General features: G+C 55.7%; 1 protein-coding gene across 2 annotated transcripts; it reads right to left on the reverse strand.

The window, feature by feature from the left end:
- Nucleotides 1-52: 52 nt before the first annotated feature.
- On the reverse strand, nt 53-18,089 carry PLCXD1 (phosphatidylinositol specific phospholipase C X domain containing 1). 2 transcript variants are annotated; one of them, XM_061408318.1, is made up of 7 exons: nt 17,304-18,089; nt 11,832-12,143; nt 9,448-9,584; nt 6,715-6,843; nt 5,257-5,412; nt 4,365-4,548; nt 53-3,460 (listed from the first exon to the last, which is right to left on the reverse strand). In XM_061408318.1, the coding sequence occupies exons 2-7, from the start codon at nt 11,959-11,961 to the stop codon at nt 3,222-3,224; spliced, it is 975 nt and encodes a 324-aa protein (XP_061264302.1). In that variant the 5' UTR covers nt 11,962-12,143; nt 17,304-18,089; the 3' UTR covers nt 53-3,221. The 2 variants fall into 2 exon arrangements, with proteins under 2 accessions (XP_061264302.1, XP_061264301.1); XM_061408317.1 differs by lacking the exon at nt 17,304-18,089 and having other exon boundaries at nt 3,368-4,548; nt 11,832-11,961.
- Between the last annotated feature and the right edge of the window lie 8,547 nt (nt 18,090-26,636).

Genomic DNA, 26,636 nt, shown 5'->3' on the forward strand with positions numbered 1-26,636 from the left:
TGAGACCCTCCTGCAGACAGGCTCCCCCCTCCCCCCAACCCCGCCCCCATTGGGGCCCAAGGCTTTGAGAACAGGCCTGGCTAGGTGAATGGAAGGCCATGGTCACAGGAAGGGGGAGTGGGGGGGCAGCCCCCAGGGGCGCCCCCAACACCTGTATGACGCGGGTGGGTACCAAGATGAATTTTAGAGCCTAGATCCTTCACTGTGTGGGCTAGTGGTTTCTGTTTTGAATTTTTGTGTTGGGTTTTGTATTCTGTGTTGGCTGTTTGCTGCTGTGTGGGCTTCTTTCTAGTTGCAGACAGTGGGGCTGCTCTAGCTGTGGTGTGCGGGGTTCTCGTTGCTGTGGCTTCTCTTGTTGCAGAGCATGGACTAGAGGCATACAGGCGTCAACAGTTGAGGCTCCCAGGTGCTACAGTATAGGGCTCAGTAGTTGGGGCGCATGGGCTTAGTTGCTGCACAGCATGTGGGAATCTTCCTGGATCAAGGACAGAACTCATGTCTCCTGCATTGGTAGACGGATTCACTGAGCTGTCAGGGAAGCCCTGGTTAATTTTCTGACCCAGCAGCCGTGCACTTTGCTCCATCGACCTTGGACTTTCAAGGATACTTCAAGGATTATCATGAAAGTCGCTAGCAACCTCTTGGTTGTCTGGTCACAAAAAGCCACAAACTGGGACTTCCCTGGTGGTCCAGCGGTTAACATTCTGTGCTTCCAATGCACGGGTTGGTGATGCCATCCAACCGTCTCATCCTCTGCTGCCCCCTTCTCCTCCTGCCCTCAGTCTTTCCCAGCACTGGGGTCTTTTCCAGTGAGTTGGCTCTTTCCATCAGGAGGCCACAATATTGGAGCTTCAGCATCAGTCTTTCCAATGAAAATTTAGGGTTGATGTCCTCTTGGATCACAGGTTTGGTCTCCTTGCTGTTCATGGGATTCTCAAGAGTGTTTTCCAGCATCACAGTTCAAAACCATCAATTCTTCTGCACTCAGCCTTCTTTATGATTCCATTCTCACATCTGTACATGACTACCAGAAAAACTATAGCTTTGATTATAGACTGTTGTCAGCAAAGTGATGTCTCTGCGTTTTAGTATTCTGTCTAGGTTTGTCATAGCTTTTCTTCCAAGGAGCAAGCATCTTTTAATTTTGTGGCTGCAGTCACCGTCCACAATGATTTTGGAGCCCAAGAAAATGGTCTGTCACTGTTTCCATTGTTTCTCCATCTTTTTGCCACGAAGTGATAGGACCTGATGCCATGATCTTAAGTTTTTTGAATGCTGAGTATCAAGCCAGCTTTTTCACTTCTCTCTTTCACCCTCATCAAGAGGCTTTTTAGTTCCTCTTCACTTTCTGCCATTAGGGTGGTATCATCTGCATGTATTATTGCTATTTCTCCCAGTAATCTTGATTCCAGCTTGTGCTTCATCCAGCCCATCTATGACGTACTCTGCATGTAAGTTAAATAAGCAGGGTGACAGTGTACAGCCTTGACATACTCCTTTCCCAATTTTGAACCAGTCTGTTGTTCCATGTCTAGTTCTAACTGTTGCTTCTTGACCTGCATACAGGTTTCTCAGGAGGCAGGTAAGGTAGTCTGGTATTCCCATCTCTTGAAGAATTCTCCACAGTCTGTTGTGATCCACACAAAGGCTTTTGTGTAGTCAATGAAGCAGATGTTTTACTGGATTTCCCTTTTTCTGTGATCCAACAGATGTTGGCAGTTTGATCCCTGGTTCCTCTGCCTTTTCTACATCAGGCTTATACATCTGGATTTCTTGGTTCATATACCACTGAAGCCTAGCTTTAAGGATTTGGAGCATTACCTTGCCAGCATGTGAAATGAATGCAGTTGTGCAGTAGTTTGAACATTCTTTGGCATTGCCCTTCTTTGGGATTGAAATGAAAACTGACCTTTTCCTGTCCCGTGGCCACTGCCAAGTTTTCCAAAGTTGCTGACATATTGAGTGAAGCACTTTAACAGCACCATCTGTTAGGATTTGAAATAGCTCAGCTGGGATTCCGTCACCTCCACTAGCTTTGTTTGTACTGTTGCTTCCTAAGGTCCACTTGACTTTGCACTCCGGGATGTCTGGCTCTAGGTGAGTGATCACACCATTGTGGTTATCCAGGTTATTAAGACCTTTTTTTACAGTTCTTCTGTGTATTCTTGCTACCTCTTCTTAATCTCTTCTGCTTTAGTTAGGCCCATACCATTTCTGTCCTTTATTGTGCCTGTCTTTGTATGAAATATTCCCTTGGTGTCTCCAATTTTTCCTGAAGAGATCTCTGGTCTTTCCCATTCTATTGTTTTCCTGTTTCTTTGCTTTATTCCAATCCCTTGTGATCATACAGTGGAAGTGACAAATAGATCCAAGGGCTAGATCTGGCGCACAGAGTACCAGAAGACCTATAGCCGGAGGTTCCTAACGTTGTCCAGGAGGTGGTGATCAAAAGCATCCACAGGAAAAATAAATGCAAAAAGGCAAAGTGGTTGTCTGAGGAGGTCTTGCAAATAGCTGAGAAGAGACAGGCAAAGGAGACACAGAAAGATATAGCCACCTGAATGCAGAATTCCAAAGAATAGCAAGGAGAGATAAGAAGGCTTTCTTAGGTGAGCCACCAGGGAAGGCCCTCATCTAATAAAAGGGATTTCTCAGTGGGATCTTAATGTGCTCAGTCCCCTCCTTATGAATTGTGTCATACTGCCTCCTCCCCCGCCCCCCGACCCAGCTGGGGGTTGTGTCTGCTGCTCTCAGCGCCCAGAGGGAGGGCGTTCCCCAGCCTCTCCCACAGGGAAGCCACAGACCTGAGAACCAGTATGTCTCCCTGGAAGATGTGATTGTACAAATCACACCATTGCCTTTAATCATCACCTCACACCCTACATCCGCTGAGAGACACGGAGGACCCTGCCACCTGGCCCCACCTCTGCAGCCACCCACATTCCGTGGATGGACGGACGGATTACCAGCCCTGCAGGACAGGACTGACAACAGCCTCGGCGATGCCCAGCTCCTCGGCGCACCGTCTGTCAGCCCCAGGCGGCTTCCGGTTAAGGCCGGTGACGTCACAGGACACAACCAAGGAGAAGCCTCCGCGATGGCCAGCTCCACCCACGTGCTGTCGGTCAGCCCCAGGCAGCTTCCGGTTCAGCCCGGTGACGTCACAGGACGCGCCCGAGGAGCAGCCTCCGGGATGCCCCGCTCCACCCGCGCGCCGTCAGTCAGCCCCGAAGCAGCTTCTGGTTAAGCCCAATGACGTCGCTAACAAACCCGCTGGCCCCGATGAAGTCGCCTGCAATGATGTTGGTGCAGCCGGCGGCCGACCCCGGGCACTGGGCCCGCACCCAGGCGCACAGGTAGGGGAGCCCACTCAGGGTCAGCTTCTCCAGGGACCAGGCTGGGTGAACGAGGATGAACTCCAGGTTCTCCGTGAGGTTGATGCCGGCCACGAACAGCCCGCCTGGGACAAGAGAGGGGCTTCTGTTCACGGTGCTGGCTCCAGCCGCCCTCGTGTGCGGTCACTAACCCACGGGGTCATGTGGCCAACCACCCCATGTGGTCACCAACTCACATGGTCACCAACCCATGTGGTGACCCCTCCACGTGGCCACCAACCCACGTGGTCACCCACCCAGGAGGTCACCCAGCCATGGGGTCAGCAACTCACATAGTCACCCACCCACGGGGTCAGCAGCCTGCGGGTCACTAAGCCACCTGGCCACCAAGCCACGTGTTCACCCACCCACGGAGTCCCTAACCTGTGAGGTCATGCGGTCACCTGTCCACATGATTACCCACTCACACTGTCATCCACTCATGTGGTCACAAACTCAAACTGTTCACTCACCCACACAGTCACCCACCCACTCGGCCACCCACCCACGTGGTCACCTGCCCATGTGACCAGTAACCCATGGGGTCACCCACCCATGCAACCACTAACCCATGGGGTCACCTGCCCACGCTGTCACCCCATCCAGACTCTGGCCTCCGCAGTGGTCAGAGCTTCACATGTCTGACAGAGACCAAAGTTCAGACAGCAGGGGCTCACAGGGGTGTTGACTCATGAATTTGTGCTGTTACAGAGGGCAGGCAGGCTGGACAGTGACCCCAAAGATGGCCCCATCCCGACCCCGTGTGGTGGACACAGTAATGTCCGCATGGATGTCCACGTCCTGCCCACATCCTGAGCCCGTGTGGTGGGCACAATAATGTCCGCTCGGATGTCCACGTCCTGACCCCCTGTGGTGGACAGAGTAACACCCCTAACACGTCCCGTTCCATTTCTCCACTCGAACCCAAAACCAGCCCCGTGCCCTTGCACACGCGTGTGGCTAGGTGTCTCGGGGCGAGGTGGCACTCACCCGGCCGGCCGTGGCTCTTCATGAGCTCCAGGTAGTTTACGAGGTCCTGGGGCTTCACCTTGTTCCCCCACCAGTAGGGGATCCCGGGCCACAGTTCCGTGTGACGGCTCACGGATGCCTCGTCCTCGTACGACAGGATGACCTGCTGGCCCCGTGACCACAGCTGGCGCAGAGTTGGCACCTCCTGGGGGGATCATCCGGGTGCCCGTGAGACGCGTGCACAGGGGTTATTGGGGTTCCTTGTGACGATGTGTCAGTTATTGGGGGTGTGCGAGAAGCCACAGTGGTGTATGGATTATTGGGGCGTCTGTGAGCAGTGACGGGCTGGTTATTGGGTTCTCCGTGAGAAGAGACAGTCATGGTGGATTACTGGTGTGTCTGAGTAGAGGCACTGGTGGGTACATCACTAGGGTGTCTGAGTGGAGATGGTGATGGGTGGGTTATTGGGGTGTCTTGAGCAGTGATTGGTAGATTTTGGGGGTGTTTGAGTGGAGACACTAGTGGGTAGATTACTTGGGTGTCTTTAGCAGTGATGGGTGGATTATTGGGGTTCCTGAGTGGAAACAGAGGTGGGTGGATTATTGGGGTTTCTAATAGGAAATGGCAGGTGGGTTACTGGGGCATCTTGAGGAGTGATTGTTGGATTTTGGGGGTGTCTGAGTGGAGACCGGGCATGACGGATTATTGGGGGTGCCTGTGACCAGTGATGGGCTGGTTACTGGCGTGTTTGAGTGGAGACAGTGGTGGGTGGATTCCTGGGCTTCCTGAGCAGCGTCACCTGGTGCCTGAATCAGCCTTACGCAGCGAGCGGATGGTCCGTGATTCCAGTGAAGCCTGGCACTCCCACCACCCCTGCTGCCAAGAGCATGGGGAGCCCGCGGCGCCTGCTCACCCCGCGGGGACACAGCATGTCCCCAAAGATGTTCTTGATGCAGCCCACCAGGTACTCGTGCAGGTCCTCCGTCATGCCCTCGAAGTTCCTGCACGCCAGGATAACCACCTCCCGGGGGTGGCTCTGCAGCCACTCGGAGATCTCCGTGAGCGTGTCCTGAGTGGGGGTGGCGAGAAGGGCCTTGTGTGAGAGACAAGCACGACCCCAGCACGACCACTCCACGGACAGGTCGGGGGGTCCTGACACACACAGCCACAAGCAAGGCGCTGCTCCCGGGGACCCGCCTCCCGAGTGGCAGCGGGGGCCACGGGTGTGGGGGTGTGTGTGCACGCTCCTTGTGTGAGAGACAAGCACGACCCCAGCACGACCACTCCACAGACAGGTCGGGGGTCCCGACACACACAGACACAAGCAAGGCGCTGCTCCCGGGGACCCCGCCTCCCGAGTGGCAGCGGGGGCCGTGGGTGTGTGTGTGTACACGCTCCTGTACGCACGGGTGCATACGCTTGTGTTTATGTGGTCGTGACCTGTGTGTGCACAGATACGCGTGTGTGTGCGTGCGCAGCAGCAGGGAGCAGTGCTCATAGAATCGTGTAAGGTATGCAGTGCAGGGAGTGTGCGAGGCCAGGGTGCGTGCACAGCGAGACCCAGGGACGGTGCCCCCAGACCCCGAGGGTTGCTGGCGTCTGTGGTGGGGGCACAGGGGCCATGGCCAGAGGGAGCCATGAAGTGACTTGGCAGCCGAGAGGATGGACTGGACGCAGGAAGATGCGCCAGGGACCCGGTTTAGCTAAACTGCGGGAGACGCCCCAGAGGCCAGGGCTACAGGTGTGAGTTCAGAAATGCACGCTGGTCAGGGATTCTGAGTGACTGATGCCAGAGGCCAGCCCTCTCCTGCCTGGAGTGGACGTGTGTCCGTCCCATTAGGGGTCACCGTCTTCTAACTGGAGTGGACGTGTGTCTGTCTGAGTGGACATGTGTCCATTCTCTTAGGAGTCAGTGTCTTCTAACTGGGGTGGACATGTGTCCATCCTGTTAGGGGTCAGCCTCTCTTGACTAGAGGGGACGTGGGTCCATCTGAGTGGACGTGTGTCTGTCCCCTTAGGGGTCAGCGTCTTCTAACTGGGGTGGACGTGTGTCTGTCTGAGTGGACGTGTGTCTGTCCCCTTAGGGGTCAGCGTCTTCTGAGGTGGACGTGTGTCTGTCTGAGTGGACATGTGTCTATCCCCTTAGGGGTCAGCGTCTTCTAACTGGGGTGGACGTGTGTGTGTCTGAGTGGACGTGTGTCCCCTTACGGGTCAGCATCTTCTGAGGTGGACGTGTGTCTGTCTAAGGTGGACGTGTGTCTGTCTGAGTGGACGTGTGTCTGTCCCCTTAGGGGTCAGCGTCTTCTAACCGGGGTGGACCTGTGCTGCTCCTTACAGGTCAGCTTGTCCCGCCTGGCCCGCGCGTGCCCACCTCCACGAGAGCCGTCGTGTACACCATGTGGACGAAGTGCAGGTTCCTCTCCGAGCCGTCCTCCACGTGTGCGATCCGCAGGTCCAGGTACCTCACGCCAGCATCCAGCTGCTCCGTGACGCTCAGCACCTGCACACAGGGGTCGGTCACTGGTGCCGGGCACAGGGCGGCCCCGCCTCAGCTCGTCGCCGCCCTCGGGGGCTGGGCCCGCGCTGAGGACGCCCAGTTGAGGGCCGCGTCGTCCACTGTCAAGTCAGCAGTGTTGGCGCCGCCAGGCTCAGGCCCTGCTTCTGGCAGCGGGGTCTGCAGGGTCACTGGTCATGTGCAGCCACAGAGCCCGGGCCCAGACCGTGGTCTTGGGGCCCCTGCAGGGTCCAGCCTCAGCCTCCTCCCTGGCAGTCCCTGGGCGGAAGCCCCCAGTGGGTTCACCAGCGCAGGCTCCAGGACAGCCCAGCTGGACCCTTGGATGTGAGGACACACGAGAGCCACAGAGGTCTGCCGCCACCCCCACAAAGGCACTGGGGAAGGCAAGGAGGAACCAAGGGGAGAAGGAAAGGAAGAAACCTCTGCCCGGCGTGTGAATAAGAGGAAAAAGCAAAGAATCACAGCAACATAACGAAAAGTGAGAGTTGCTCAGTCGTGTCCACCTCTCGGCAGTCCCGTGGACTGCAGCCCACAGACCCCCTCTGTCCATGGGACTCTCCAGGCAAGGTCACTGGAGTGGGGAGCCTTTCCCTTCTCCAGGGGATATGCCTAACCCAGGGATCAAACCCAGGCCTCCCACATTGCAGGCAGGTTCTTTACCAGCTGAGCCACCAGGCAAGCCCTAATATAAATTAGTAGCAGAAAATGTACTGTGTCCTCTACAAGGAGTCATAATGGAAAAAGAAAAAAATAAGGATAAAAAATTGGGAAGAAAATAACAGATGTGCTCTATCCAAAATAAAAGAAGCAAAGACTAACATTAACATAAATTAGTAGCAGAAAATGGTACTGTGTTCGCTACACAGAGTCATTATGGAAAAAGAAAAATATCTAAGGATTTAAAAAAAGGGAAAGAAAGCGATAGTCTTCCTCTATGCAAAATCAAAGAAAAAGTAAAAACGAATATTAACATCAACTAGTAGCAGAAAACGGTGCTGTGTTCTCTGCATGGAGTCGTAATGGAAAAAGAAAAAAATAAAAGGATAAAAAAATGGGAAAGAAAGTCACAGCCCCCCCATCCAATCCAAAATAAAAGAAAAAGCAAAGACTAATATGAATATTGTCAGCTACGACTTGACATCCACCTCTAAAAGGATTAAGTCAAGGGCTGCTGCAGCTGCCGACCTTCAACACCCCCCAAGACCACCCCCCCAGCCACCGCGCACACCCTGGGCCTCCCTGGCAGCCGTACCACTTGAGACCCTGGCACCCAGGCCCCCCAGGACGGAGGGACCCTGGCACCAAGGGACCCTCAGAGCCGAGGGCCCCCAGCCCTGCAGGCCTCCCGGGCTTTGGGGGACCCGTCCCTCTGGGTGTGAGCTACAGGCGCCTGACCCGAGCTACAGGCGCCTGACCCGAGCAGGAATGAGGCTTGCCCACATTCCAGCCCTTGCTCTCTGCCCCTCAGGTCCCCCAGCAGGATTTCAGCAACTGGGGACCTCCCAGGAGGAAGTAATTACACAAGGCAAGACGTAACAATTACACGAGGCAAGAGGTGAGCTTGACAGCCTCTGGTCCCCTGGGAGGACCAGCCTGGGAGCTGAAAAACCAGGAATGTGAGTGCCCCCGCGGCAGGGTACAGGAAGGTGGGGCAGCCTGCCCCCCAGGTGGGCCCCTGGGCCTGGGGAAGGTTCTCTATGCTTCAGCATCCACCCCCGGCTGGCGTGTGTGCCAGCGACAGGGCTGCTGCCAGTCGGTGCCCCTTCCCCACAGACAGGCCCTGCCATGGACCCCTCTCCATCCTGCACAGTGACTGCTGCCCACGTGGCTTCTCCCCACCCCCTAAACCCGGAGCCGCCTGGGAGGAGCACTGCAGGGGAAGGGAGGGAGTGCCTGTGTCTCATTCTCTGGGACCCCACGGGCTGCAGCCCACCAGGCTCTCTGTCAATGGGATTCTCCAGGCCAGCACACTGGAGTGGGTGGCCATTTCCTCCTTCAGGGGATCTTCCCCACCCAGGGATCAAACCTGAGTTTCCTGCATTGCAGGCGGATTCTTTACCACCTGAGCCACCAAGGAAGCCTCCCTGGAGGGGGTGTCGCAAACACAAACCCACCTCAGCGGACGCCAGAGCTCAGCTACTGCTTATCCGGGAGCAGGAAGGAGCTGTCCTCAGTTGCACAACGGGCGGGACCCTGCCTCTTCCCTCCCCCTCCCACAGCCTCTCTGACATCAGCCTGTGATGCTCATAGTCCGCAGGTCCCCCTCTGGCTTCAGGCTGGTCCACAGTAAAGCTCTGTCCTTTGCTGCCTTTCTGGGAGGCTCTCTGGGTCGGGAAGATCCCCTGCAGGAGGGCATGGCAACCCACTCCAGTGTTCTCACCTGGAGAATCCCATGGATTGAGGAGCCTGGTGGACTTCAGTCCATGGGGTTGCAGAGACGCAGACGCGACTGAGCGACTGAAGGACAATTGTGCTTTACAGGGAGTTTGTTCTCAATTCCGTTTCCCCAACAGGGATAAGGGCACAGCCCCGCGGGTGACACCAGCGGCTGGAGCTGGGCCTGGCCCGGGCGTGCCCGCAGACCCTCACCTGGGTGGTGGACCACTTGAGCACCACGGGCAGGGTGACACACGGCAGCACTTTGCACAGAAGCTGCAGCAGCCTCGGCTCCTTGCTGGAGATGGGTGACTTCTTATTCAGGCAGTAGGTCATCGTGTCATGGCTCCCTGTGGGCAGACCAGGCAGGGGACACGTCACCCCCGAGCCTGTCCTCTGTGCCCCCGAGCTGCCCTCGGGACGCACAGCTATAGCGCTGTAGGGCACGGGGAATCCTGAAAGTCACATCCACCGAGACCAGGGAACTGAACCCTATTTCGCAATGGGGTCTCTGCAGTGTGAGACAGTGAAGAGCAGTTTCTTCAGGGAGCCCCGTTTTGGGACAGCAAAGGCTTAAGATGGCTTTTGATTTTATGGTTTGTTGTTTCCTAGGAGGTGCTCGTGGCAAAGAGCCCGCCTGCAAGTGCAGGAGACATAAAAGACGCAGGTCTGATCCCGGGGGAAGATCCCCTGGAGGAGGGCACGGCAACCCAGTCCAGGATTCTTGCCTGAGCGTCCCACGGACAGAGGAGCCTGGCGGGTGCAGTCTGTGGGGCCACAGGGAGTGCGACATGAGTGAGCACAGACAGACCCTCTCTAGTCACAAGTTCCTTGAAGTTATTCATAGGATTTTCAGGCTCTTGATGATGCCGGTTTCATCTGTTCTTTTTCCTTTTAAATCTGTGTGCTGTGTTGCAGAGACAGTGTGGACAGATCCACACCTTGGCAGTCACCTGGGGACAAGCCAGAAACCCTTCCCTTCCGTCTCTGAACATAGGTTTGGATGAGCTGTATTTCTTTCTCCCTTTTTTTTTTTTTTTTAAACTTATTCTCAGGGTCAAGGAGGATTTACAAGTTCACAGTATAATTTGATTTGATGCTGTTATGGCAGAGTGGATGGGAGGGTGGATAGATAAGTAGATGGATGGATGGATGGATGGATGGTGGGTGCATAGCTGGGTTGATGGAGGGACGGATGGGTGGATGGGTGGGGGGTGGTTGTATGGATGAGTGGATGGATAGTGAGTGGGTGGATGGACGGATGGATGAGTGGACGAGTGGCCGGATGGGTGGGTTCTCGGCATGTGGTCCATGCATACCATGGTGTGTGACTCACCGTGAAAAGGAGTGAAGCTGTGACACAGGCTGCATCGTGGATGGACCTTGAACACACGATGGTCAGCGAGAGAAGCAGACACAGAAAGACACATTTTCCATGCCCATTTATAAGAAATGTCCAGAACAGGTGCATTTGCAAAGACCGAAGCAGGTGAGTGGTGCCCGGGCCTGCTGGAGGGCCTCAGGAGTTCTATTTAAGGAGAGTGGGCCCCTCGTGGGTGGAGGTGGCCTGAAGACCCAGACGCCCCTTCCTTGCAGGGCCCCCATGGCCTTGCTCGTGGGGAAGCAGCAGAAGGGCGGAGACGGGGTCCGCGGTTCCCTGCCTGCTCCACACCCGCAGGGAAGGGCCGTGTGGGCCTTCTCCCGGGGAGGGTGGGGTGGCGGGCATCAAACCCCAGAGCCGTTGAGAGGGCGAGGAGGGGTCTGAAGCTGCTTTCCGTAGGAAACAGCACTTCCTGTTTCTCCCGCTGTTCGTGTGCGTGCCCAGCGGGCAGTGCCCAGGGTCGCGGCCAGAGGAGTGCGGGTGGAGAACAGCGTTTGCACCTTGGGAGGTGAGCAGGCTGGTGCTGGCCGGTGGGGACCCTCCCTGCCCAGGCCCTGGTGGCTGCCCCTCCGATGGCCTGAGCACAGCAGTGTTGCCTTGGAAGTGCCCACCTGCCTGGGCACCGCTGGGCATTCCCAAGTCGAGATGCCCACCCACGGCTGAGCTTTGCAGCACTTTGCGACCAAACTGACTGGAGTCAGAAGTTCCTCATTTTAATTAGATAGTTCCGGTACCACTTACCGAGTCGTCTGGGGGCCGGTGGACATCTTAAACTTTGGGCCCTCCAGGCTCAAGTGCAGAACGTGCCGCACGAGCTCTGATGGAAAACGTGGGCGCGAAGGTGAGGGAGCTGAAGTTCCCAGGGGTCCCCGGGAGTAGGTCAGAGGCTGAGAAAGCACGACGCCCCTCCCCCCGCCCCGCCCACCTCCAGCCCAGGGTGCCATGTGTCCTGAAGGCAGCCTCTCCGGGGTTCATGTACCTTCCAGGTTGAATGGGGATAAAGTGGACTCAGAAGGGAAGGCGCTGGTGTGTGTATGTGTGTGTGCACTGTGTGTGCATGTATCCCTGTGTGCATGTGTGTTCGGTGTGTATGTGTGTGTGTGTGTGTGCATGCACGTGTGTGTGCCTGCATGTGTGCATGTTTGGCACTGAGGCTTCGCACACGCGGACCGTCTGGCGGCCGCCTTCCCGCTGAGCCGAGCCCGCGGGGCCTCACCTGGGATGGAGAGCTGGTGCAGCGGCACATCCCAGAGCTGAGAGTTCAGCGCCGACATCCAGTCTGCGTTCGCCTTGGAGGCGTAGGGCAGGCCGCTGAAGGAGCCGGGCGAGCTCACCTGCCCGCCCATCGGAGGCCGAGCCCAGAGGCCGAGCCGGGAGATCTTGGGGAGGAAACGGGGCTCTGCAGGAGTTAAAACAGGACGTGCAGAAGGCACGGTGCTGGCGGCGCGGAGGCGTGGCTCTGAGAAACGGGAACCTGCGGGCTTCTCTCCAAGAGAAAGGATGGGGTGCTGCAGAGGGCAGATGAGCTCTAGAGACAGAATGAGACAGAGAGAAATGGACCGAGACGTAAAGAGAGACACGGGAGGTGAAGTGAGGGTTTGAGGGGGAGCAAGGGAGGAGGGACAGGGACCAGGAGGAGGGACAGGGACCAACAGACAGGCCCCAGCAGCTCAAGTTGTTCTCCCTGCGGCTGCAGCTGGCGACCCCCTCCAGAGGGCCCCCCACCCTCGCGCTCTGCACCAGCCCCCTCCTCTAAGGGGCCCCGGTTGACCCGGCGGGCCTCCAGGAATGGGGGCTTCCATCCGAGGGGGATGGAGCACAGGCGCTAGGCCACACCCCCTTCACGCCCCCGAGGCGCTCTGTCCAGCTCAGCTGAGCAGCTAAGAAGCTGGGAGCGCCTCCAGTCAGGGTCTGAGTGTCCCCTCTCCTGTTTTGGGTGGGTGTGACAGGGCGGGGACAGGGGAGTGAAAACACTGGGCTTTACCCCCGTGGGGCCAAGCGCGGCCATCCCATGATGCAAGGAGACGGTTTAAAACCATCACCTGGAGACACGGACCCGGACTTGAGTGCTGGCTGCAGACTCGGCCACCTGCCTGGCCCCTGACATCGCCCCCGAGCTTCTGTGCCTCGTCTTCCCACCGGGGAGAGGGGACAGAGCCCTCTGCGTGGTGTTGAAGGTGACCCAGGGGTCCAGGAAGCCCCGCCCTCACCCCCCATGTCCTGCAAACAGTTTCCGCAAAGACCCCTCCCTGTAGAGACTGAGATCCTCACTTCCCTGACCCGGCCACACAGACCAGTCCCTCCCTAGGATCGTCGGTGTCGGCCGACCCGGTCATTCCCAGGACCGGTCAGAACATGGGCCTGTGACCCGCTGGTTCCACCTGCCCATCCCCAACTGCAGCCACTGTCCCTGCTTGGGCAGAAGCCTCCCCTCACGGCTCTTCCCAAGTCAGGGCCTGTGGTCCACGTCCCATCAGGACTCCTTTCATGGCAAACACATGCCTGGGCCTTTATTCTTGGGTTTACTGCTCTCCACGGACAGGGGTTGTCCCTATTCTTAAGGTCCTCTCTCTATAGTAATAGTCCCCTTCTGTTGTCATAGTCCTCTACAGTAATAGTTCCCCTTCTGTAGTAATAGCCCCCTCTAATTTCATAGTGGAGGAGGGCATGGCAATCCACGCCAGTATTCTTGCCTGGAGAATCCCATGAACACAGGAGCCTGATGGGCTACAATCCATGAGGTCACAGAGTCGGACACAACTGAGCGACTAACACTAATGTCATAGTGTTTAGAGTAACAGCCCTCTATTTCAAAATTCCGCTTCTACAGTAACTGTGCTGCTGTACTGTCAGAGCCCCTCTGTAATAATAGTCCTCCTTACTTGTAATACTCTCCTTCTGTTGTCATAGTCCCCCTTCTACAGTAATAGTCCCCTTCTGTTGTCATAGTCCCCGCTCTACAGTAATAGTTCCTCTTCTACAGTATGAGCTCCCCTCTGTTGTCATAGTCTCCCTCTACAGTAACAGTTTCCCCATAGAGTAATAGTTGTTTAGTGTCATAGCCCTCCACCCTATACACTAATAGTCCTGTCTCGGTTGTCATACTTCTCTTGTAATAGTACCCCCTCTGTGGTAAAAGTCTCTCCTCTAAAAATAAGCCTCCTTTAATGTCATAGTCCTACTGTATAGTGATGGCTCCCCCACTGTTGTCAAAGTTCCCCCTCTACAGTAGTAGTCTCCCCTGGAGTAATAATCCTATACTCTCATAGTCCCCTCTCTGCAATAATAGTTCTCCTTGATTGCAGTAGTCCCCATAATTATAATCGTCTGCTTCTGATATCCCCCCTCTAGAGTAAAAGTCCTCTGTTGCTATAATCTCCCTCTACGGTAAACGTCCCCCTCTACTGGCATAGTCCACCCCCTGTTGTAATAATTCTGTCTCTATGTAAAAGTCTCTCTAATAATCTCCCTCTATTGTCAGTGTTCCCCCTCCACAAAGTCCCCCTTCTACTATAACAGTCCTGCTGCTATTCTCATAGTTTCCCCTCTACACTAATAGTCCTCTTCTGTTGTCGCTACTCTATATTAATAGTCTCTCCCCTATCATAATAGTCCCCCCCTCTATAGTACTTACTGCTAAGTCGCTTCAGTCGTGTCCGACTCTGTGCGACCCCATAGACGGCAGCCCACCAGGCTCCGCCATCCCTGGGATTCTCCAGGCATGAGCACGAGTGGGTTGCCAATTCCTTCTCCAACGCATGAAAGTGAAAAGTGAAAGTGAAGTCGCTCAGTCGTGTCCAACTCTTAGTGACCCCATGGACTGCAGCCCACCAGGCTCCTCCGTCCATGGGATTTTCCAGACAAGAGTACTGGAGCGGGGTGCCATTGCCTTCTCTGGTCTGTAGTAATAGTCCTCCTCAATTCCAGCAGTCCCCTTTCTATTGTAATAGTCCCTGTCTGCAGTAATAGACCCCATTCCCTACAATAGTGCCCCTAAGGTAACAGTCCTCTTCTGTTATAATAGTCACTCTCCCTTTGTGGTAGTCCCCTCTGTACAGTAGTAGTCCCCCCTCTTCAGTGGTAGACCACCCTCTACTGTAACAGTCTCACCTATACTGTAACAGTTCCCTCTCAACGGTGAGAGCCCTCCTCTCGTAACAGCCCCTCTATGCTGAGTCCTCCCTCCACAGATATAGTTCTGCCTCTTCTGTAATAGTCCCCCTCTGCAGAATGGCCCCCTCTATTGTAATAGTTCCCTTTATTACAATAGCTCCCCCATTGTCGTTGTCCTTCTACTGTAACAGCCCCCAAGGTATCAGAGTGACCCTATTATCACTGTTCCCCCTCCACAGTAAGAGTCCCCCACTACAGTAAGGGTCCTCCTTTATTAAGGGTCCCCTCTCCACAGTAGGGCTTCCCTGGTGGCTCAGCTGGTAAAGAACCCGCCTGCATTGCGGGAGACCTGGGTTCACTCCCTGGGTTGGGAAGACCCCCTTGAGAAGGGAAAGACTACCCACCTCAGTATTGTGGCCTGGAGAATTCCGTGGCCTGTATAAAGTCAGAGTGAGCGACTTTCACTTTCTCCACAGGAATATCCCCCTACATGGTCATGGCCCCATTGATTGTTGTACCTCCCCTCTATCATATTAGGCACCTCTCCACAGTAGTAGTGCCCCTTGTACAAATAAAGCCCTACCCCTATGTAATCGGCTCTCTAGAGTAGCAGTCCTTCTCCCTGGAGGACTCTTATCCTCATGTAAGTCCCCTTTGCTCCTCATAATAACCCTTCAGATTAAGTCTCGCCTAATCCGAATATGATTTTCATCAGCTTCAGCGAGATGCAAGTAGAACACACAGCAAAACAGTATGTCGGAATCCCGAGCACAGCACCGTGGGGGGCGCCTGTGGGTGTGTGCGCCCGTCTCGAAGGGTTCCTTTGGTGCGTCTGCGTCAGCATCCTGCGGACGCCTGTGTGTGTGTCTGTCTGTCTCTTCCCCTCGCAGAGGAGACCTCCCCATAGCGCAGGCCTCCTGGCCGCTGGGTGTCCCGTCCACGTCTGCCCGTAACACAGGCCTGCCCAGTCCCGTCCACGTCTGCCCGTAACACAGGCCTGCCCGGTCCTGAGCCCTCCTGTGTCCCCTCCCCGTAACACAGGCCTCCTGGCCGCTGGGTGTCCCGCCCACGTCTGCCCGTAACACAGGCCCCGTCCTGAGCCCACGTCTGCCCGTAACACAGGCCTGCCCCGTCCTGAGCCCTCCTGTGTCCACACCCCGGGGCCTGTTCCATCAGAATCCAGGTCACTGTGTCACAAGCCCTTCACCCTCCTGTTTGCACTGGCCTGAGACTGTGGTGGCTTCACTGTGAAGGGAGGGGAAATGTTCCATCCCCCGTGGACACCCATCCCGTTCTTGCAGGGCACTCTCCCGTCTCCCAAGTACATATGTGTCGGTCACCTACCCTCTCTCCCTTGGCTGTGAGCCCCAGCTGTCTGGTTTCCAAGTGCAGATTCAGGAGTGCTCGGCAGTAGGGCCGCCCAGCCTCGAGGCCTCGGACAGCACCCCAGGGAGCACGCCCCCATGGCTTCGCTCCTCGGGGCACTTCCTCATGTGCCTGCCACGCCCTCTGTGTCTTCCGGCCACTCAGGTGAGCGTGCGGGGCGCGTGCCAGTGAGGGCAGGTTCCGCCCCCGCGGGCCCTGGGGGGAGACGGGGGAGGCCCCGTGTGGCCGCACGCACATCTGCGGGTGGGATGGGCACAGAGGCGCCCAGGACATAGTTCTCAGGTGAATGAATGGATGGAGCAACGCAGGGCCGGCGAACCCAGCACAAAGCCGTTCCTGTCGTCCAGCTCACCCGGCCCCGAGTGGTCAGCAGGCTTCACAAGCACTAGGCTCCTAGACCTTTGCTCAGGTCCCCAAACTCACCAGCCCCCTGAAAGGCTCACTGGGTCCCCCAGATACTCAACAGCCCCCTGAAAAGCTCACTGGGCCCCCCCAGATACACGCCAGCCCTGTGAAACACTCACTGGGTCCCCCAAACTCACCAGCCCCCTGAAACACTCACTGGATCCCCAAACTCACCAGCCCCCTGAAACACTCACTGGGTCCCCCAGATTCTCGCTGGCCCCCTGAAAAGCTCACTGGGTCCCCCAGATACTCGCCAGCCCCCTGAAAATCTCACCGGGTCCTCCAAACTCACCAGCCCCCCTGAAACACTCACTGGGTCCCCAAGATACTCACCGCCCCGTGAAACACTCACTGGATCCCCAAACTCACCAGCCCCCTTAAAGGCTCATTGTCCCGCAAACTCTGCCAGCCCCCTGAAACGCTCCCTGGGTCCCCCAAGCACTTCCCGGGCTCCCAAAGTGCCCATCCACTCCGACCAGCCCGTGGCCCTACCCGCTCAGCGTCAGGACAAGATGGAGACCTCCCCCAGTGGCAACAGCCAGCACAGGGTCAGCACCGGCTCAGGACTCGTGATGGGCTTGTCACTGCTCCCCGCGAGCCGCAGTCCAGGGGCTCTGTCGGGCTCTGCGCTACCACCCGGAGGGACTGTCCTTCCACGTGGAGACGCCAGGTGGCTGCCTCCCTTCCCCCGGGAGGTCCCAGCCCTCCAGCCCCTCCCGCCGCCCAGTCCAGCGGCCCAGGGCCGGGGCCCGAGCGCGCAGACCTCCCGGGACCCCCGCCTCACCTCGGAAGTCTGCCCTTGTGTCTTGCCGGGGGACGCCGCGTGCGCACCGCGCTCTCTGACCGCGGAGTCCAGCCGGGACTCCGGCTTGCTCGCTGAGCTCGTTCTGCCCGCGGGAGCCTCAGGCATTTCCTCAAAGGCCCGACTGGATGCCGGGAACACCCACTCCCCGAGGTAGAGGGACCGCCTCCCAGACCTGCCCCGCCCCGACCCCTGCATCGCCCGGCTCTAGGCGGCGGACTCCTGTGAGGACAGCGCTGCCTGGCCGGGTGAGGGGACCCGGGTGCCCCCGACAGATAGTCTGCAGGGCCCGGCCCTGCCCGGGGGCCGTCGTGGGCCCAGTGCCCAGACGGTGGGATGCCAGCGTGACCCGGGTGTGACCACAGGGACCCTGAGGGCCGTGAGCTGGGCTAGGGCAACCTGACCACCTGGCTGAGCGCTGGCCGCTGTCCAGCATGTGGTTGCTGCTGCCCAGGACCCGGGCAAACAGGACTGTCAGCCCAGGGCTCCGTTGCATCATCCAGGCCTCCAAGCCTTTGATCCCGCCGGGTCACGCTGGGTGGCAGGTGGCCAAGTCCTCCACTGAAGAGTCCGGCCCTTGTGCCCCGAGTGGCCCTTGTCCCAGCCCTGACTGCCCTGTGTGGTCTCTGCAGCTGAAGGTGGATCCCCAGGGCGAGTCCTCGCCTGCAGACCTGCTGGCCTGAGGTGACAGAGCCCAGGCGGGTCAGTCCCTCGCCCTCCGTGAGCCCCTCTGCTCCTCACAGTGAAGCGGCTAGTCCCCCCTCCTCCCTTCCCCCCATCATGGCTGGAGGTCAAGGGATCAGAGCCGGACCATGAATTCCAGCTTATTGCCGGGAACCCTCCTGGTGGCCAGGCTTTGCAGGTAAAGAATCTGCCTGCAATGCCAGAGAGCGGGTTCAAGCCCTGGGTGGGGAAGGTACCCCAGAGGAGGAAGCGTCAACCCAGTCCAGTGTTCATGCCTGGAGAGCCCCATGGCAGAGGAGCCCGGGAGCCACAGTCCCTGGGGGCTGGAAGAGACAGCACAGGTTGGCTAAGAGAAACAGCTGCAGGTGGTCCCCTCGCCCCTGAGTTCCTGTTTCAGGAGCTGCTTGTTCCCTCTGGGGGCTCCCCTCCCGCGTTCATCTGAGCTCCCTCCTGCCCCTGTCCCTCCCTCCGGGCAGGGCTTCCTGCCGCCCGGACCCCTCTCCCTCCAAGCCAGATCCCCTCCCAGCCTCACTGTCACCCTCCTCAGTCACAGCACCTGGATTTCTCCAAGTCTTCAGAAGTCCTGCTTTCTGCTGGAAAAGAATTTCCAGACACAGAAGGGATTTCAGAAGGGAGTGAGCTGATTAAGAACCAAGAGCAGAGATCCTGTGAGCACCGTGAGCGAAGCAGGCTGACTACCTGGTGCAGCAGGGGACCCGACAGTTTGCACGGGTCAGGAGCCAGTGTTTATACCCTCTGCGTGCTCAGTCGCTCAGGCGTGTCCGATTGTTTGCCATGCCCTCCTCCAGGGGATCTTCCTGACCCAGGGATTGAACCTGGGTCTCTTAAATCTCCTGCATTGGCAGGTGGGTTTTTACCACTAGCACCACCTGGGAAGCCCCAGTCCCTTTCTACTGGTTGCTTAAAGCCTCCTGATCTTTGCTAACAAGCTTCCAGACCCCAAAATTACACAAAGATGCCCACTCTAGTAAACCCCTATAGTGCCCCAGCCAGTCACCTAAAGCCAACCGTCTAGCAGGAATTTTCTGTCCTGAGGGCTTCCCTGGTGACTCAGATGGTAAAGAATCTGCCTGCAATGCAGGATCCCTGGGTTCAATTCCTGAGTTGGAAAGATCCCCAGGAGAAGGGCATGGCAACCCACTCCAGAATTCTTGCCTGGAGAATCCCATGGACAGAGGAGCCTGGCGGGCTGCGGTCCATGGGGTCGCAAAGAGTCGGACTTAACAGGACAGGACAAAGGGGCTCAAGTCAGCTTCTGAGGTTACCTTGGTTCTTGGCTCTGCTTCTGTGGCCTTGCGGCAGGACTGCACAGTTCCCTCAGGTTCCAGATAGAGGGACATTGCCCTCTGGACGGCTGAGCGTGAAGCAGGGGGATGTCCCTCCTCACCCTGGTGGGCGGTGGGGGGTCAGAGACAGTAGAAGGGACCAGAGACCCTAAGGAAGGCATCCCCCTGGCATCGCTGGCTCTGCATGCAGAGGGCCCCCCAAGGATGCTGGGGCTTCAGGGGCTGGACAGGCAGGGTGCCGACCTCCACTGGAGCTGGGTGGGCAGGGCACCGACCTCGGCTGGAGACCCCGTTGGGGACCGTCCTGGTCGCAGCCACCCGTGCAGCCAGTGACCTGTGGACGTGACAATGAGCTTGTGCCTTTTTACAGCCAGGCTTTTTCTGGACACTGCTCCAGCTGCTGCTGCTCCCCTGCCTGACCCCACCCCCACCTTCTTCCTCCAGGCACAGCTCAGAGGCCGCCTCCTCGCAGCCCTCCGGCTGCCTCTCACAGCCACGCAGTGAGAGCTGTGCTCAGTCGCTCAGTCGTGTCTGACTCTGTGACCCCATGGACCGCAGCACGCCAGGCCTCCCTGTCCATCACCAAATCCTGGAGTTTGCTCAAACTCATGTCCATCAAGTCGGTGATGCCATCCAGCCAGCTCATCCTCTGTCATCCCCTTCTCCTCCCGCCTTCAATCTTTCCCAGCATCACGATCTTTTCCAATCAGTCAGTTCATTGCTTCAGGTGGCCAAAGTATTGGAGCTTCAGCTTCAGCATCAGTCCTTCCAGTGAATATTCAGGACTGATTTCCTTTAGGATTGACTGGTTGGATCTCCTTGCAACCCAAGGGACCAGTCCTCCAGGCTCCTCTGTGAGATTTCCCAGGCAAGGATATTGGAGTGGGCTGCCATTTCCTCCCCTAGGGGAATCTTCCCGGCAGAGGGATCTCCTGCATTGCAGGCGGACTCTTTACCACTGAGCCACCAGTGAAGTCCAGTCACCCGGTGCCCCCTACGCTTCCTCTGGAAACGGCGGGTGCTTCTGTCTCCATAGGTTGGCTGCTCTGATGATTCACATGAATGAAATCAAGGACGCGTGACCCTGGTGTCTGCTCCCATGTCCTCAGGGTCCATGCACGTGGGACCAGGTGCCAGGGCTTTATCTTTCTGACTGATGTTCCTTCAGGGAATGGGAGAGCCATTTATAGGTTCAGATAAAAGTGATGGCCTGTGAATTCTGTTTTGACGGAGCAACCCCAGGGAGGATGAGCAAACAGTGGACGCTCTCACCCAGCCCCAGCCCGGGCTGCAGGTCCCTCCCACATGCCGCCCTGGCACCCCCTCCTCCTTCCAGGTCCCTCCCACAGGCCCCCCTGGCACCCCCTCCTCCTTCCAGGTCCCTGGCACATGCCCCCCTGGCACCCCCTCCTCCTTCCAGGTCCCTGGCACATGCCCCCCTGGCAGTCCCCTCCTCCTTCCAGGTCCCTCCCACAGGCCCCCCTGGCACCCCCTCCTCCTTCCAGGTCCCTCCCACAGGCCCCCCTGGCACCCCCTCCTCCTTCTCCAGCCTGTCGGGGGAGGGTGTGTGGTCCCCAGACAGTGGTGCCGAACCTTGTAACATCTCACCTCATCAAAGCATTGGAGCTTCAGCTTCAGCATCAGTGCTTCCTATGGATATTCAGGGTTGATTTCGTTTAGGATTGACGGGTTTGATCTCCTTGCAGTCCAAGGAACTCTCAAGAGTCTTCTACAGTACCACAGTTCAAAAGCATCAGGATGGGGAACACATGTTTACCTGTGGCTGACTCATTTTGATGTACTGCAAAACCAATACAATATTGTAAAGTTAAAAAATAAAATAAAATTAAAAGAAAGAAAGAAAGAAAGAAAGAAAGCATCAATCCTTTGGTGCTCAGCTTTCTTTATAGTCCAACTCTCACATCCATACGTGACCACTGGGAAAAGCATAGCGTTAACAATAGAGACCTTTGTCAGCAGAGTGATATCTCAGCTTTTTAATACGTTGTTTAGGTTTTTCATAGATTTTCTTCCAAGGAGCAGTGTCTTTTAATTTCTAGATATGAGGAAATGCAAAGATTGGGTTCATGAAATCAGTTCCTGAAAATATCCTAACTATCCAAAGACCTGTTCCACCAGTTTCCCTGGAGCACAGAGAGCCTCACTCTGCAGCCTGAATTCGCCTCGGGGGTGTTGAAAGTCAGCAGCTGCAGCAGCACAGGTTCAAGCTCCGTGGAGGCGGATGGCAGACGCCCTGACTGCTGTTTGTGTGCTGAGTCACTCGGTCGTGTCCGACTGCTTGCAACCCCATGGATTGTGTCCCACGCATGGGTGGATGGATGGTGGATGGATGCTGGGATGGTGGATGGATGGATGGGTGGATAAACAGCATGGGGTCCACGCTCACAGTGGAATAGGACAGAGCCATGAAAAGGAGTGAAGCTCTGACACGGGATACAACGTGGATGGACCTTGCACACACGATGCTCAGACAGAGAAGCAGATGCAGAAGGACTCACTGTCTGAGTCTGCTTGGGCTGCCATAGCAAAATAGAAGGATGGGAGCGTCGGCAGTGCAAATGCATCTTCTACAGTTGTGGAGGCCAGAAGTCTGAGATAAGGGTGTCAGGATGGGCAGGTTCTGGTGAAACTACGTTCCTGGTGGGGGGCGGGGTCTTCATCTTGTCCTCAGGTGGAGGAAGGGCTGAGGGGGCTCCTTGGGGGTCTCTGTCATAAGAACTGGGATCCTGTTCTTGGGGTCTCCACTCATGACCTCATCACTTACCCCCGCCGCTGGTCACACCATCACCTAGGCGTTATGATTTCAACATGTGAATTTCAGGGGGCACAAACATCCAGCCCAGAACACCCACAGACTGTATGATTCAACTTAGAGGAAACGAGCAGGCAAACCCAGGGACAGGAAGTGGTGCCAGGCGCTGGGGAGGGAAGGGCAACGGGAAGCCACTCTTCCCAGGCAGGACCCTGTAAAGCCTGCACCTTCCCACAGGGCAGGGTAAGACAGTTCTTCCGGGTTGGAACTGTTTCTGGTGCCTCGCTGACTGACTTGCTTTTGTTATTATAATCACACCTAATGGCCCCACTCTGAGAATCCTGCCCCTCTGCAGACAGATGAGCTACAGCGCCTTTGTTCAGAACCCTGTTCCCCTGGGGACTGCAGGAAGGAAGAAATTAATACGTCGGCCTGCCTGAGGCTCGCCATTCCAGGGTATTTGCAAGATTGATGAGGGTCTTTTTAGTTGGTTTCCTCACGTCCCCCTTGTCTGATTCCTGAAAGAACCTGACATCCAGAGTCCAACAAGATGTTTATTTGGAGACATTCACTGGCCATCTTGTTGTTCATCTGGCTCTAAGAATACAGCTTTGTTACTGGTCTCAACACCTCCTGTCCTGTAGCGAGCACAGTGAGCTTGGATTCCTGCGGGGCCACAACTGAATGGGCCCTGACCCTCTGCCCTCAGCTGATCTTAATCTGCACCCTAATCGCCAGTGTGCTAGCTGCAAAGAGAGGGAGCTTGTTAACACACCCCTCCCAGGGCATGAGCTCACGGGGGCTGATCCCGCCCAGGGGAGGGGCCCGTCTGGGCGCAGCTCAGCACACAGGGGTCACCGCCGCACACCCCCAGCCCGTTTCCTGGCCAGAGCTGACCCTGAGCCGCTCAGAGCAGGACCTGGACGGACAGACAGCCGCTCCTGGAAGGTCAGTGACTCTGGGCTTCGCTCTGTGCATACTCCGAACACCAGGACTTGCAGAGGCTTCTGCTGCGCCGGGCACTGTCTCCACCCACCACCCCCCTTTGCCGGACTCCTGGGTTCCTCTCACTAGGAGAAGGTCTGCTCGAAACTGCCTCCTACTTGAGGGCCAGATAAAATGATTAGAAAACCAGCCAGAGCTGCAGCCCACGTCCATCCTGACCCTCAGGACTGCACTGCTGTTCCTTGCACTTGGCCGGCACAACAAGGCCTATTTTCTGCCGCTATGAGCCCCTGAGGGGTGAGGATTGGCTGACCCGGCCGGCCAGCCCTTCCCAGGTGTGCCGGGATTGAGGTCTTTATAAACAACCCCTTCCAGGCAGTGGGGCTTCTCTTGTGGCTCAGACTGTAAAGAATCTGCCTCCAATGCAGGAGATGCAGGTTCCATTCCTGGGTCGGGAAGATCCCCTGGAGGAGGGCATGGCAACCCACTCTAGTACTCTTGCCTGGAGAAGCCTGTGGACAGAGGAGCCTGGCGGGCTACAGTCCATGCAGTTGCAGAGTTAGTGTGGACGCAGGCAACAGAGCTTTTGGAGTTGCTGTTACACAAAGTGGCCGCAAGGCAGCAGCATTTCTTCAGGGCTCAGGTTTTTTCTTTTTTTCCCCTCTTTCTGTGCATTCGTTGTTATTTTCTATTGGAGTAGAGTTGATTTCTGAAACTGTGTTTGTTCAGATGTGCAGGAACTTGATTCAGTGATACTCAGATGTTTATCTCTTCTTTCTCTGGGTTCTTGTTCTACATAGGTGACGACTGTGTATTCCCGTGCTCTTCACTAAGTCCCTCTTGATCATCTCTTTGATACATAGTAATGTGTATATTCATAATGTGTATTCATAATTCCCAGGTGCCGCTAGCAGTAAACAGCCTGCCTGCCAATGAAGAAGATGCAAGAGACGCCGTTTCGATCCCTGGGTCAGGAAGATCCCCTGGAGGAGGGAGTGACAACCCACTCCAGTTTTCTTGCCTGGAAAACCCCCCTGGACAGAGGAGCTTGGTGTCTCAGAGTTGGACACGACTGAGCGACTAAGAACACTCCAATATGTATATGTTATTAGCAAACTCTTAATTTATCCCTCATCCTTAACATCTTTTTGATAATTGTAAGTTGGTTTTCTAAGTTTGTGAGTGCTTCTAACTGGGTGAGATACTTCATTTCCTTTAGGTGGGTCAGATTGTAAAGCATCTGCCTGCAATGTGGGAGACCCGGGTTCAGTCCCTGGGTTGGAAGATTCCCTGGAGAAGGACATGGCAACCCACTCCAATATTCTTGCCTGGAGAATCCCATGGATGGAGGAGCCTGGGGGGCTGCAGTCAGTGGGGCTGCAAAGATTCGGACACGACTGAGCGACTTCACTTCACTCACTGGAGTGTAATTCTCAGTGATATCTCACGGCGTTTGTCTGTCTCTGACCTGCGCTTAGTATGAAGGTCAGTCTGTCCATCCATGATGCTGTTGGTGGCATTATACCAAACTGCGCTTCTGATCGCCAAGTGTGTGCTGAGTTGCTTCAGCCGTGTCTGACTCTTTGTGACCCCATGGACTGCGGCCCCCCAGGCTCCTATGTCCATGGGATTCTCCAGGCAGGAATCCGGGAGCGGGTTGCCATTTCCTTCTCCAGGGATCCTCCCGTCCCAGGGCCTTCTGATGGGCCTGTCACTAACAGAGGTGACGAGCATCTTGTCTTGTGCCTCATGGGAGTCCCTGTGCCTTCTTGGAAGAGATCTGTTTCCATCTCGGGCCCTTTTATTTCTTGGGTTGCTTGCTTTGTTTTTTTGACATTGAGCTGCACAAACTCTATGTTTTGGACACGAATTCCTTGTGGGTATGTTTGATTGCAAATTTATTTTCGCATTCTGAGAGTTCTCTTTTTCTTTTGTTTAGGGTTTCCTCTTCTGTGCAGATGCTTTGAGGTTAATTAGGTCCTGTTTGGTTACTTTTGATTTATGTTTCATTATTCTAAGATCTGGAGCCCAAAAGAACTTCCCGTGATGAATGTCAACGTGTGTCCTGTGTATATTTTCCTCAAGAATGTCATAGTCTCCATCTTTCCATTTAGATCTTGTATTTTTGTGTATGGTGTTGGGGAATATTCTAATTCCATTCTCGTTTTAATTGTTGAAAGATCCCACACACTGTTCTTCAGAGGGGCTGTCTCCAGCTTATATTCCCAGCATCAGAGGAGGAGGGTTCCCTTTTATCCACAGTGTCTACAGCACTTAATGTTTGTAAAGGGCTTGACAGTGGCCATTCTGACCGGCTTGAGGTGACAGCTCATTGCAGGGTTGACAGGCACTTCCCTGATATTTAGCGATGTGGACGTCATTTTGTGTGTTTTTTCCTAAAGGATGTGAGTTAAAGGTACCTGTTGAGCTTGGCTCTGTGACCGTCTGCTAAGTTTTGAATTCTTGTTTGTTGACCCTCCCTGGGAGACTTCCGGAGGGCAGTTGTTTACTTACAACCCCACGGACGTTGTGAATACTGAGTGCCTGGAAAGACTGAAGGCGGGAGAAGAAGGGGACGACAGAGGATGAGATGGTTGGATGGCATCACCGACTTGATGCACATGAGTTTGAGTGAACTCCGGCAGTCAGTGATGGACAGGGAGGCCTGGCGTGCTGCAGTCCATGGGGTTGCGAAGAGTTGGACACGACTGAGGACTGAACTGAACTGCACACAGCTTTTAGAGTTGCTGTTACAACAAATGGCCACAAGGCGGCAGCATTGCTTTTGCTTCAAACTCCACTTGTAAATTTCTTTTTCTGTGCATTCTTGTTTTATTTTGGAGTAGGGTTGATTTCCAGTAGTGTGTTTGTTTCACGTGTACAGGAGCTTGATTCAGTGATATACGGACATTTATCAATTCTTTTTTGGGTTCGTTTTCCCCAGATAGAGGATTACAGTGTCTCCAGTAGGCTGCCCTTTACTATTCAACCATTGTTTCCTGGTTCTCTGTTTGATGTATATTGATGTCTGTTTGTTCCTTGCAAACTCTTCATTTGTCCTGCATCCCTAACTTGATTTTTTTAATAATCATAAGTTGGTTTTCTAAGTTTGTGAGTCTGTTTCTACTGTGTAATAGCCTACATTTGCATTAATTTTAAGAAGATACCTGTCAGTGATACCTTCTGATATTTGTCTGTCTCTCTCTGCCTTCCTTTACTTAGTATGGTAATCACTCTATCCATCCACGCAGCTGTCACTGGCATTATTCCGTTCTGATTCAGGGCTGGGTAGCATTCCAGTGCAGAGGTGCACCACTCTGTCTTCATTTTCCTGTCGATGGATATCCTGGTTGAATTTGTTGCAGGGGGAAGGAAAAAAGGGGCTTCCCTGGTGGGTTGGCTGGTAGAGAATCTGCCTGCCAATGCAGGAGACATGGACTCAATCCCTGATTGGGGAAGATCCCCTGGAGGAGGGCATGGCAACCCACTCCAGCGTTCTTGCCTGGAGAATCCCATGGATTCTGGTGGGCTGCAGTCCATGGGGTCACGAAGTGCTGGACATGACTGAAGTGACTGAGAATGCATGCAAAGGAAAAAAAGAGGAGT

Source organism: Bos javanicus, chromosome X (assembly GCF_032452875.1).
Source record: "Bos javanicus breed banteng chromosome X, ARS-OSU_banteng_1.0, whole genome shotgun sequence".
Taxonomy (NCBI): Eukaryota; Metazoa; Chordata; class Mammalia; order Artiodactyla; family Bovidae; genus Bos; species Bos javanicus.

Coding starts and splice junctions, on each gene's coding strand:
- PLCXD1 (XM_061408317.1), bottom strand. CDS start 11,961: ATGGGCGGGCAGGTGAGCTCGCCCGGCTCCTTCAGCGGCCTGCCCTAC. Junction 9,585..11,831: donor GCACCAGCTCTCCATCCCAG/GTGAGGCCCCGC, acceptor GTCTGCCCACAG/GGAGCCATGACACGATGACC. Junction 5,413..6,714: donor ACACGACGGCTCTCGTGGAG/GTGGGCACGCGC, acceptor ACCCCCACTCAG/GACACGCTCACGGAGATCTC.